General features: G+C 37.3%; 1 protein-coding gene across 6 annotated transcripts in view; it reads left to right on the top strand.

Moving 5' to 3' along the window:
- Nucleotides 1–12,741, top strand: part of LOC141394983 (uncharacterized) — a 177,062-nt gene extending 164,321 nt beyond the window's left edge. For 2 of the 6 annotated variants that reach the window (XM_073970284.1, XM_073970259.1), the window contains exons 3-4: nt 8,771–9,438; nt 11,001–12,741. In XM_073970284.1, the coding sequence (XP_073826385.1) occupies nt 8,771–9,438; nt 11,001–11,012 (680 nt within the window). In that variant the 3' untranslated portion in view covers nt 11,013–12,741. Of the gene's footprint in view, nt 1–8,770 lie in introns of all 6 variants that reach the window. The other 4 variants (XM_073970275.1, XM_073970247.1, XR_012410528.1 and 1 more) reach the window with 3 other exon arrangements.
- Nucleotides 12,742–13,260: the final 519 nt, after the last annotated feature.

The following is a 13,260-nucleotide window of genomic DNA, read 5'->3' as shown; positions in this document are numbered from 1 at the left end:
ACTCAAATCCAAATTTGGTACCATTTAGTACTATTCGTATCCATAGTACGAATTTCTAAAGCTACCTCTATCAACACTCCAACATCAATTTAAATTCCGAATTTCACGATGCCAAATGTATCCTATCACTGAAATCCAAATTGTACCAAATTTAGTACTATTTAGTACTTTTCCTACCCATAACTACAAATTTCCAAAACTTTATCAATTTTACACTCCAACAGTACTCCTTATTCCAAATCTCGGGTTTCCAGCTATATCCATTCACCCAAATGCAAACTGTACCAAATTTGGTTCCATTTAGTACTTTCGTACCCATGAGTACGAATTTCTACAACTACCTCAATCCTACACGCCAACAGTAATCTTAATTCCAAACTTCAGAATTACAGCTGCATCAGATCACCGTAACCCAAATTGTACCAAATTTAGTACTATTTAGTACTTTTTGTTCCCATAGGTCCGAATTTCCATACCTACCTCTATCCAACACTCCAAAAGTAATCTTAATTTCGAATTTCAGGATTCCAAATGTATCTGATCACCCAAATCCAAATTGTACCAAATTTGGTAAAATTTAGTACTTTTCGTTGCCATAAGTACGAATTTCCAAAAGTATCCCAATCTCACACTCCAATAGTAATCTTAATTCCAAATTTCACTATTCCAGCTCTATCCGATCACTTAAATTCATATTGTACCAAATTTGGTACCATTGAGTACTTTTCGTACCCAAAAGTACGAATTTCCAAAATACTTCTTTCCTACACCCCGACTGTAATCCTAATTCTAAATTTCAGGATTCCAGCTCCATCCGTTCCCCCAAATCCAAATTGTACCTTATTTGGTACTATTTAGTACCTTTCGTACCCACGTGTACGAATTTCGAAAACTACCTCCATATCTCAAACCTACGCTCCAACAGTAATAGTAATTCCAAATTTCAGAATTCCAACTTTAGCGGTTCGCCCAAATTCATATTGTACCAAATTTAGTACCTTTAGTACTATTCGTACACATGAGTACATATTTTCAAAACCACCTCCTTATATGAACTCATCTTCTAAACCTTGATTTTCATTCCAAATTTCAAGATTTTAGCTCTATCCGTTGACGTAATACCAAATAGTACTAAATTTAGTAACTTTTAGTACTTTTCGTACACTTATAGTTCGAGTTTCCGAAAACCCTTTGGTACACCTTTCTAACTCTCCATCAGTGAACCTCATTCCAAATTTCAGAATTCTAGCTCTTCGCGTTTGCCTAATACTAAGGGTATCATATTTATTACCTTTTAGTACTTTTCGTACCGTTATAGTTCGAATTTCCAAAAATCCAGCCTTATCTGACACCTTCGGACCAAGAGCGACCCTCACCCAAAATTTGAAGATTCTAGCTCCAGCCGTTTAGTCTGGGCGTTGATTATCAGTCAGTGAGTCATCATTACTGAACTCTTTTATAAGTATAGATATATATGCAAATCCAATTAGATGCCTCCTACAAAGGATGATAACATGTTATCGAACAACAATACAAACAACTCTCACATATCCTTTTGTAATTCATATCTCCGCCTTGTATCTCTTCCGATTAAATCGCTTGCTTGTGGTTTGGGTAACCAAAAAACCTCCACCGAAACCACAGAGGCCACCACTCAGCTTACAATTCACCTGAGAGTTGACGATTTTGTTTGTGCGGAAGTTTAGTTTTTGGCTAAACGGAAATCTTAAAAAAAAACACACACACACAATAAAAAACGAGAACAAAACATGGAATACATGGTGGCATTATCATAGGAAGAAGAATCTCTCGGGACAATGACTAACACTCTGAAAAACATAAACACACATAGACTCACACCCATATCCATACATAGTCACATTTACCAATTTCCCAACCAAAGCCATTAACCATTTTGTTCCACATATTATGGTCAAACCCAATTGTAAGCCAAATACTTTGGTTGTTTGTATAGCTTAGATTGTTGTTAGTTGATCTGGTTTTTTAGTCGGAGAGGTTGTTGGCTGCCTGGCTGGTCGTGGATGGTTGCTTGGTTTGTTGGTGTTATTCACGTTATCCTCAATTTGATGTTTTGTGTGATTTTCGTCCTTAAACAACACAAAGCCCAAAACGAAAATTCAACACAAAACCACGACAACAAAAGTTAGACATAATCTCCATCATCATCACAAGAGGAGCTGAAGACAGAAGGACAAAAATGTAACAGGGGTTAAGGAGGCAAAGAATTTTAAGGGAACCAAAATTACCAATGGATACAAGACCTGACAACATTCTTCTGTGGCTTGTCGAAGTTCTTCTTCTCTTGCAGAAGACTTTTAAGAAGGTCTTTATGGACCTGTCATATGGTCTCTTATAGAGAAGAGTTCTGTCAAAAAGTCTACTATAGACATACTACACTTCATAAGGTCTTCTAAAGAGATAAGATCTTTCAGAAAGTTCTCTTCTACCGATAGAAGACCTGACGGAAGGGTTTCTATGAACAAAAGATATGTCAGAAGATATTCTTCTACTGACAGAAAACCTGTCAGAAGGTCGACTATGGGCAGAAGACTTGTCAAAATGTATTATATAGACAAAAGTCCTGACAAAAGGTCTTCTATGGAGAGTAGACCTTTCAGAAGGCATTCCATGGACAGAAGGCCTATCTTCTACTGACAGAAAATCTGTCAGAAGGTAGAGAAATCCTGACAAAAGTTCTTCTAAGCAGAAAAGACCTGACAAAAGGTCTTCTTCTGCTGACAGAAATACTATAAGAGGGTATTCTACAGACAGAAGACCTGTCAGAGGGTCTCCCATGGGCAGATGGCTTGTCAGAAGGTCGTATTTTATGGACAGGAGCCGGTCAAAAGGTCTTCTACAGACAAAATACCTTTAAGAAGTTCATCTTCTACCGGAAAAAGACCTGTCAACAGGTCTTCTATAGACAAAATACATATCAGGAGTTTTTCTTCTAATGACAGAAAATCTGTCAGAAATTCTTCTATGGACAGAGGGCTTATCAAAAAGACTTTAATGGACAGAAGACCTGTCAGAAGGTCTTTTATGGAGGGAAGACCTTTCAGAAGGTCTTCCTTTACTGACAGAAGACCGTTTATAAGGTCTTTTATGGAGAGAGCGCCTTTCAGAAGGTCTTCTATTGATAGAAGAACTGCCCAGACCGGTCAAAATGTATTGTATAGACGGAAGACCTGTCAAAAGGTCTTCCACAGATAGATGACCTATGAGGAGTTATTCTTCTACTCACAGAAAACCTGTTAGATGGTCCTCTATGGACAGGGGACTTGTCAAAAAGTCTTCATTGGACACAAGATTTCTCAAAAGGCCCCTAAGAACAGAAAACCTTACAAAAGGTGTTCTACGGAGAGAAAACCGTTCAGAAGGTCTCCTTCTACTGCCCGAAGACCTGTCAGGAGTTCTTTTATGGAGAGAAGACCATTCAAAAGGTCTTCTTTTACTGACAGAAAACCTTTTAGATGGTCTTTTATGGCGAGAAGGCCTTTCAGAAAGTCTTCTAATGATAGTAGACCTGTACGAAGGTCTTCTGCTGTGAACAGGAGAGTTGTCACAAGTTCTTCTATGGACAAAAGAAACGGCAAAATGCCTGCTATGTATAAAAAAAAACTTTCAGAAGGTCTTCCTCTAATGACAGAAGACCTTTTAGAAGGTATTTTAGGGAGAGAAGAAAGTCTTCTGTGGATAGAAGACCAGTCCGATGGTCCCGTCAGTAGGTCTTCTTGGACAGAAAATTTGTCAAAAGGTCTTCTGCAGATTAAACAATTGTCAAAAGATCTTCTATGGACAAACGGCATTTCAGAAGGACTTCTGCAGGCAGAAGATCTGACACAAGACATGTCCGAAAATCCTGACAAAAGGTCTTCTTGGAAGAGAAGACCTTTCAGAAGGTCTTCTTCTGTTTACAGAAGACCTATCAGATGGTCTTCTATAAAAAGAAGACCTTTCAGAAGGACATAAGATGTGAACATAAGACCTGTCACAAGGTCGTCTTCTTTGGACAGTAGACCTTCCAGAAGATCTTCTTTCAAAATGTTATCTTCAAGCGGCGGAAAACCTGTCAAAAGGTTTTCTACACACAAAAGAAAAGGTCTTCTAAGGACAGAAGACCTGACAAAAGTTCTTCTCGGTAGAGAAACATTTTCAGAAGGTCTTTTATGGAGAGAAGACCTTTACTTCATGAAGAGAAGGCCTTTCAAAAGATCTTCTATTGAAGACTAGTCCCAAGGCCATCATGGACAAAACAACTGGCAAAAGGTTTTTTTGTGGACATGTTTCCAATGGACTGAAGAACTTACGAAAGGTCTTCTATAGATAGAAGACTCTTCAGAAAGTCTTCCTTTACTGTCAGACGACCTTTTAAGATGGTATTTTATGAAGAGAAGACCTTTCAGAAATTCTTCTATGGGTAGAAGACCTGTCCGAAGGTCCCGTCGTAAGGTCTTCTTGGATCGAAGACCTGTCAAAAAGTATTCTGTGGACAGAAGACTTATCAAAATGTATTCAATAGATGGGTTTTCTTCTACATAAGGTCTTCTGTGAATAGAAGACTTGTCAATAGTTCTTCTATGGGGAGAAAACCTATTAAAAGGGCTTGTTCTACTGACAGAAGACCTGTCAGAAGATCTTTTATGGAGAGAAGACATTTCAGAAGGTCCTTCTTTGCTGACAGAAGACCTTTTGAAAGGTCTTTTATGGAGAGAAGACCTTTCAGATGGTGTTCTCCTATCCGAAAGAAAAAAATGCCAAAAGGCCTCCTGTGGTAGGAAAACTCTTCTGAAGGCTGTTTTTAATAAGAAAGAACCTATCAGAAGGTCTTCTATGGACATAGGACTTGTCAAAAAGCCTTCAATGGACAGAAGACCTGTCAAACTGTGTTCTGTGGACAGAAGAAGATCTAACAAAAGGTCTTGTAGGGAGAGAAAACATGTCTGACGGACTTCTTCTCCTGATAGATGACATGTCAGAAGGTTTTTTTGGAGAGATGGCCTCTTAGAAGGTCTTCTTTTAATGGCAGAAGACCTTTTAGGAGACCATTTGGGGAAAAGACCTTTCGGAAGGTCTTCTACTAACAGGAGACGTGACAAAAGGTCTCCTAGGGTCAGAGGGTCTTTTATGGAGAGAAAACCTCTTAGAAGGTATTCTTTTCATAGAAGACCTATCACATAATTTTCATGGAAAAAATCAAATGTCAAAATGTCTTCTGTGGACGAAAGACTGGTAAAACGGTTTTCATGGACATAAGACCTTTTACAAAGGTCTTCAATGGGCAGAAAACCTGTCAGAAGGTAATCTATAGAGGGAAGAGAATACTTTTATCGAGGAAGAGAATACTTTTCAGAAGTCTTCTTCTACTGAAGGTCTTATATGCACAAACGACCTACCTTTCAAATGTGGTTCTAAGGCGGAAAACATTTTCGTCAGTATCACTGAAAGAAACCACTGTGCGCGGACCAATATAAACACCTATTTGCGTTGTTTATACAAGAAATTTATATTTACCTTCCAGAGATTCATGTGTGGCTTCTCTTTCAGCTCTCTTTATTCAAAAATTTAACATTCTAAGTATCCACTTCTAACTATTTAAACTGTAATACAGCTATGTATGTGTGCCCATACAGATTCTGTGTTGATATGAGAGGTTGTTGTTGCAGATGGATGGCAAACCAACCCACATTTCTAAACTATGACAAAACAAACTAAGCCTCCTATCTCCTGTTTGTTTTTGTTGTTTTATGTTTTCCACGTAAACTGGTATTTGGTTGGGAACACATTCATCAAACTAACCATGTCTGTGGCCTATCAACAGCTAAGCGGAGTGAGATATAAAGTAGAGCAGGTTGTTATAGGTGGTATTTATGTCCTTTCTTTGTAATATTAAATGACACACGTATTTGTTGTCACAAAAAGCCAAAGGAGGGGGAGGGAGAAACACAGACAAAAACAGCAAAAACGAAATGGAAAATTAAAAAACACACGTCATATTTGTTGTGTCATCAGTCAGTCAGCCAGCCACCAGAGGCTGACTGATGAAAAGATAGAGATATTGAATTTGTAATGAGGCATTCATTAAAAAGAGAAACAATAAAAATGTTGTGTGTTTTTATTCGTATAGAAATTGATGACAGAGGGTCATTTGTGTGACGATGTTCGGCGATGTGGAAAAGGCAATAACACCGAAATTGAAATAAATCAAATTGGTGTTTAAAAGCGGTAGTAAAAAAGGAATAACAAATACAAAGCCCAGAAAAAAAAACAAACAAATAAAGTTATGAGTTTTGGCTTTGAACGCTAACACGCCATGACAACATTTTTTTTGATATGTTTTTCAAGGACGTGGGTTCAAATCCCAGCCGGGCTCAGCCTGTTTTTTATTTTTTTTTTGAAATTTTGCCTTTTTAGGGCGAAGATCATTTTTAATGATTTTTGTTAATTTTCTCGTTTAGAGTTAAGCTTGATGATCCTGATGTCATGAAGAAAATACATTTCTGTGGCCAAGTATCCGCGTTAATGTACAAAAACACATTTGCATTTGAAAAACGATAAGTTCTAGCACAGAGAAGCCATTACATAGTCGATACGTCCGAAGATTTGCTTTACCACCAATGAAACCAGGTAACGTAATTTGGTGACTATGTGGGTTCGAGTCCTTGGCTTTCCTTTTTTTCTTGCAAATAATTTCAGATCATCAAGCTTAACTCTAAACGAGAAAATTAACAAAAATCATTAAAAATGATCTTCGCCCTAAAAAGGCAAAATTTCAAAAAAAATAAATATTTTTGGATGGTTTGGCCACTCAAAACGTGGATTATTTAAAGAATTTTTGAGCCCAATATTGAGCCACTCAAAACGTGGATTATTTAAAGAATTTTTGAGCCCAATATTGAGCCACTCAAAACGTGGATTATTTAAAGAATTTTTGAGCCCAATATTGAGCCACTCAAAACGTGGATTATTTAAAGAATTTTTGAGCCCAATATTGAGCCACTCAAAACGTGGATTATTTAAAGAATTTTTGAGCCCAATATTGAGCCACTCAAAGCGTGGATTATTTAAAGAATTTTTGAGCCCAATATTGAGCCACTCAAAACGTGGATTATTTAAAGAATTGGTGAGGTCAATATTGAGCCACTCAAAACATGGATTATTTAAAGAATTTTTGAAGCCAATATTGAGCCACTCAAAACGTGGATTATTTAAAGAATTGTTGAGGTCAATATTGAGCCACTCAAAACGTGGATTATTTAAAGAATTTTTGAAGCCAATATTGAGACACTCAAAACGTGGATTATTTAAAGAATTGTTGAGGTCAATATTGAGCAACTCAAAACGTGGATTATTTAAAGAATTTTTGAAGCCAATATTGAGCAACTCAAAACGTGGATTATTTAAAGAATTGTTGAGGTCAATATTGAGCCACTCAAAACGTGGATTATTTAAAGAATTTTTTAGCCCAATATTGAGCTATTCAAAACGTGGATTATGTAAAGAATTTTTTAGCCCAATATTGAGCCACTCAAAACGTGGATTATTTAAAGAATTTTGGAGGCCAATATTGATCCATACAAAACGTGGATTATTTAAAGAATTTTGGAGGCCAATATTGATCCATACAAAACGTGGATTATTAAAAGAATTTCTGAGGCCAATATTGAGTCCCTCAAAACGTAGAGTATTTAAAGAATTTTTGAGGTAAAAAAGAATTAATAGGTTAATATTCAATCAAAACGTGGATTATTTAAAGAATTTTTGAGGCCAATATTGAGCCACTCAAAACGTGGATTATTTGAAGAATTTTTGAGGGCAATATTCAGCCGCTCAAAAAGAAGATTTTTTAAGACTTTCTGAGGCCAATATTGAGCCACTCAAAACGTGGATTATTTAAAGGATTTTTGAGGCCAATATTGAGCCACCCAAAACGTTGATTATTTAAAGAATTTTTGAGACCAATATTGAGCGTCTTAAAACGTGGATTATTTAAAGAATTCCTGAGGCCAATATTTAGTCTATCAAGGAGAAGATTTTTAAAGAATTTTTGAGCCCAACTCAAAACGTGGATTTTTTAAGGACTTCATGAGGTCAATATTTAGCCTCTCAAAGAGAAGATTTTTAAAGAATTTTTGAAGCCAATATTGAGCCATTATTTAAAGCCATTATTTAAAGAATTTTTGGGCCTCCTATAGAGCCCCTTAAAACGTGGATTATTTAGAGAGTTTTTGAGGCCAATATTGAGCCACACAAAACGTGGATTTTGAGGCCGATGTTGAGTCACTCAAAACGTGGATTATTTAAAGAATTCCTGAGGCCAATATTTAGCCTCTCAAAGAATTTTGAATCCAATGTATAGCCTCTCAAAGAGAGCATCTAAAAAATTTGATTTAAAAAAAATAATCCTCTCAAAACGTCATTTTTTTAAAGAAATTTTGAGGCCAATATTGAGTCTCTCAAACCGTGGAGTATCTGAAAACGCTGTTTTGTTAAAGAATTTTTGATTTTTTAATAATTTTTGATGCCAATATTGCGCTATTCAAAACGTGGATTATTTAAAGAATTTTTGAGGCCAATAATTGGCATCTCCAAATTGAATTTTTAAAAAAGAATTTTAAGGCCAGTAATCAGGCTTTTGGTGCTCAAATATTTGTCCGTATATTGATTTTTTTTCGAGTATTTTTGTCCTAAGTCTTGAGCTTCTTCTCTTTATGTTTCTAATCATCTTCCCCTTTTGTTCCCTTTTCAGATGCACACAAATATCTTTATATTAGTTTGGCGTCGTATCCTCATTTCTACTCTTTGGCCTGTGGACTTGGTCATATCTTGATACGAATCCGGGCTATCAATGAGGCTATGGTGGTGTACTCCAATAAGATTCCTGAAACTTATCGCAATTGTACTCTCTATTCCTCCTATTTTTCTTCTCCCCAGAACTTACCCGACTCCTACTCGGATGGTATAGCCAAAGACTCGTACAAACATATCTATGTCCTGCAAAAACTCATTTCACAAGCAAATCGTGTGCTACGGTTCCAACAGGAGTCGTCGAAAAATAAAATAAGCACAAAATCGAAAAAAAAATTACGCTCGCAGACGCATCCCAATAGCCTTGCCAATTCGGGTTTGGACCGCTTCTTAAAACCCACCAAAAATCCAACATCCATAGTTATTGAAGAAGCATCGGCACAAACGTTGTCACTGGTGGCTCGTCGCCAAAAAGGTCCCATAGTTGGTGAAAGTTATCTCTTTGAGGAAAATGAGGCACAAATGTTATCATCGGCGGGGCGACAGACACAATATAAACATGAGCTACAGCGTATGGGTATCCCGGTGGTGGCGGGCATCGGTCGCGATGGTGCCAAGCCACGACATGAATGTCTCGTACATTTCGATTTGAAGGGAGCAACACCAAAGGTAAAAGAAAAAAGATAAGTTTGATTCTTGAGATAAAAGAGGTTTCTAGGGACTTACTCTAAGAGCCAGGTAGTAAAAAGATCTTTTAGAGGTCTTCTTAAGGGACAGAAGGCCTTTAGGGGTCTTCTAGGAGTCAGAAGACCATAAAGGACAGAATATATTTTAAAAGTCTTTTTAAGGAACAGAAGACTTTTTAGAGGCATTCTTAAGGAACAGATTATATTTTAGAGGACGACCTTCTAAAGGTCTTCTAGGAGTCAGATGGCCTTTTTGGAGGTCCTCTAGAAGTCAGAAGACATTTTAATGGACTTCTTGAGGGACAGAATACAATGTTAAGGTCTTCTTGGAGACAGAAGACCTTTTCAATTGTCTTCCTAAGAAACAGAATATCTTTTAAAGGTATTCTTAAGGAACAGAACACTTTTTTGGAAACTTCTTAAGGGACAGAGTATCCTTTAGAGGCTTTCTTAAGGGACACACGACCTTCTAATAGCCTTCTAGGGGTCAGAAGGCCTTTTTGGAGGTTTCTTAGAAGTCAGAAGACCTTATAGAGGTCTTCTTGAGGGACGGAATACCATTTTAAAGTCTTCTTGGAGTCGGAAGACCTTAAAATTGTCTGCTTAAATGACATAATATCTTTTAAAGGTATTCCTAAGGGACAGATGACCACTTTTAGGTCTTTTAGGAGTCGGAAGACATTTTATATGTCTTCTTAAGGGACAGAAGATCTTTTGTAGGTCTTCTTAAGTAACGGAAGACCTTTGAGAGGTATTTTTACGGGACAGATGAACTCCTGAAAGTCTTCTATGAATCAGAAGACGTTTTAGAAGACTTCTTACAAGACAGAAGATCTTTTATAGCATTTGTTAAGGCTTTTTGGGGTTCTGCAAGAAGTCAGAAGAAATTTGAAAGATCTTCTTGAGGGACGGAATACCATTTGATGTCTTCTATGAGTCAGAAACCTTTTAAAGGTCTTCTTAAGGGATAAAAGACCACTTTTAAGGTCCTCTTAAGGGACAGAAACCCATTTTTTGTTCTTCTAGAAGTCGAAAGACCTTTTAAAAGTCTTAGTATGGGACAGGTCCTCTTAAGGAACAGAAGACCATTTTAAGTTTTTTAGGAGTCAGAAGAGTTTCTAAAGGTCTTCTAGGAATCAGAAGGCCTTTTTGGAGGTTTTCTAGGAGTCAGAATGCCTTTTAGAGGTCTACTTGAGGGACAAAAGACCATTTTAAAGTCCTCAAAGAGTCAGAAGACCTTTCAATGGTCTTCTTAAGGGACAAAATACTATTAGAGGCCTTAAGGGACATTCGATCTTCTAAAGGTCTTCTTAAGGTACAGATGGTTATTTGAAAGTCTCCTAGGGGTCAGAATACCTTTTAATGGCCTTTTTATGAGACAGAAGATCATTTAAAGGTTTTTTAAGGGACAGAAAACAAATTTATGACCTTTTAGCAGTCAGAAGTCCTTTGTTCTTAGGACACATAAGGCCTTTTAAAGGTCTCTAGAAGTCAAAAGAATTGTTAATGAAATTTTGCCACTGGTGCAAACTTTTGGTCATCTAGAATATGCTTTGAAGTTGCAAGAATTTGCCTCAATGGGAGAGCTAAAATTTGTTCACCGCCGTCGCTGACAAGTCGACATATTGCCAAGCTTTAGCTCAGTCTTTGTGTCCGCAGTTCTTGCTGGTGAACAGACCTAGTGACAGAATGGACAAAAAAACAACGGTCAGCAATCCTACGGTTGGAAGTTAATCTGTCTATTTGGCACGGCGAACAATCATGGAGAACAGCCACTTAAACCCTGGATTGAGCTCAAACACGAGTTTTCCGGACTCTCTGCCCAAAAACAGGAATACGGTGAGTTTACGCTACGCTAATTTCCCACATGTTTTCCCTTCATTACTAATATATTTGCTTCTTCTCTTATTTTTCCATGTCTATCTGTCCAAGTTTGGTGTATTAAAATGTCTGGGAAGGATACCAGTGCATGTCGGTCAGGTCATGTCTCAAACTGCTCCTCTTCGCGATGAGTGTGTGTCACAGAATATCTTTCGCTGTTTTTAAAAGAGAGAGCTCCGATTTGCTCGTTTTACTCGAGAGTAAAAGTACTCGCGAGTGGGAGTACTCGAAGAGTGCGAGTAAAAAGTCCGATTTTCTCGCTTTTACTCGAGAGTGAAAAATACCTGCGAGTGGGAGTACTCGAAGAGTACACGTTTTACAAGAAGTTAACTCTCCACTCTTTTGGTTTTATTTGGAAGCACTCGCGAGTACTCTTGGTTTAAAAATAAGATTGCGAAATACACGAAATAAAGTACGAGTTTACTCGAAAAGTAAAATCGAGTGAAAAAAAATATTTTTTGTCGTTTGTGTGTCGTTGCGTGCGTAGTAAGAATATGGTGAATATGGAAAGAGTAAGTTGGTTGTTCGGAAGTTCAGAGGAGTTTATTTCGAAGTTCGAAGGTGGGTGGTCGGAGGTCCAGAGAAGGTTGTTCCAAAATTCGGAAGAGGATGGTCGGAGGTCCAGAGGAGGTTGTTCCGAAGTTCGGAGGAGGTTGGTCGGAGGTCCAGAGGAGGTAGTTCCGAAGTTCGGATGACCTCTGACCATCCTCTTCCGAACTTCGGAACTACCTCCTATGAACCTCCGAAAATCCAAACAACCTGGTTCGAACCTCCCAACAACCCCATCCGCACCTCCGAACACACAAACGATCAAAAAGTGAATACATTTTCCTACTCGATTTTACTCTTCGAGTAAACTCGTACTCTATTTCGAGCATTTTCACTTCCACTCGTTTTTTCTTGCAAAACTCGTACTCTTCAAGTACTCGTACTCGCAAAAACTTTTCACTCTCAAGTAAAAACGAGCAAACTTGAAATATGCTTCGCGAGTGACGAGTAAAAATAGAGTATACACGATTTATTTTTTCTACTCGCGCGAGTACTCACGCTCGAACTCGCTCAAATTTCACTCGCGAGTAGAATTCGAGCGAGTATTTCAGAGCTCTGGTTTATTGTTTTGTTTATGGCACATTATTTTTATGTACTTCAGTTTTAATTTACAATTTACTTCACAGGATCTTTGTATAAGTTATTTTAAGCTTTCGATTTTAATATACATATAATGTTCATTTTATTTTGTTTTAGCGGATCTATTAAGTAACTTTTTAATAACTTTACTCACAGTTTATTTTACAATTTTATTTGTTCTGTAGTTATTACAAAACCAAAAAAAAAAAAAATAAATGTTAACTACAGTTCAATCGCTAAAATATAATGAATACAGCAAATAAATTTTTAAATGTCTTTGATTTTCTGGCGCATATACATTTTCTTTTTAAACATGTTTTATTTGATTGTAGCTTTGCAATTTTTATGTATTTTTAATAAAGAGTTAACTGAATATTAAACATTGGTCTTTTTCATTCATTTGGCAAATAGAGCCATAGATCCAATCTTCTTCGTAGGTGTTGAAAGAAAGTGTCCATTATTTTATTGAAACTGGAATGTTCGCACTCTTTATAGAGATGGTGCAGTCTTCGCATTGGCAGACGTACTTGAAAAGTACAAGGCCGATATTACTGCCATACAGGAAATACGATGGATTGGGAAAGGCATCACAACAACACCTAAAGGTGACGCACTGTATTATAGCTGCCATGACGTAAAGCATGAGTTTAGTTGCGGATTCGTAGTTAGTCGGAGAGACTTGCTGCAATTCGAATAAAAGCTAAATTCTTCAACATCAGCTTTATTTGCGATCATGCTCCCACTGAAGAAAAGGACGAGCAGACCAAAGATATATTTTACGAGCGCTTAGAAGAAA

This window comes from Musca autumnalis, unplaced genomic scaffold (genome assembly GCF_047663935.1).
Source record: "Musca autumnalis isolate F117 unplaced genomic scaffold, ASM4766393v1 scaffold_1, whole genome shotgun sequence".
Classification (NCBI taxonomy): Eukaryota; Metazoa; Arthropoda; class Insecta; order Diptera; family Muscidae; genus Musca; species Musca autumnalis.
Note: the sequence above shows the minus strand (reverse complement) of the source record. Positions and strands in the feature narration are given on the sequence as shown.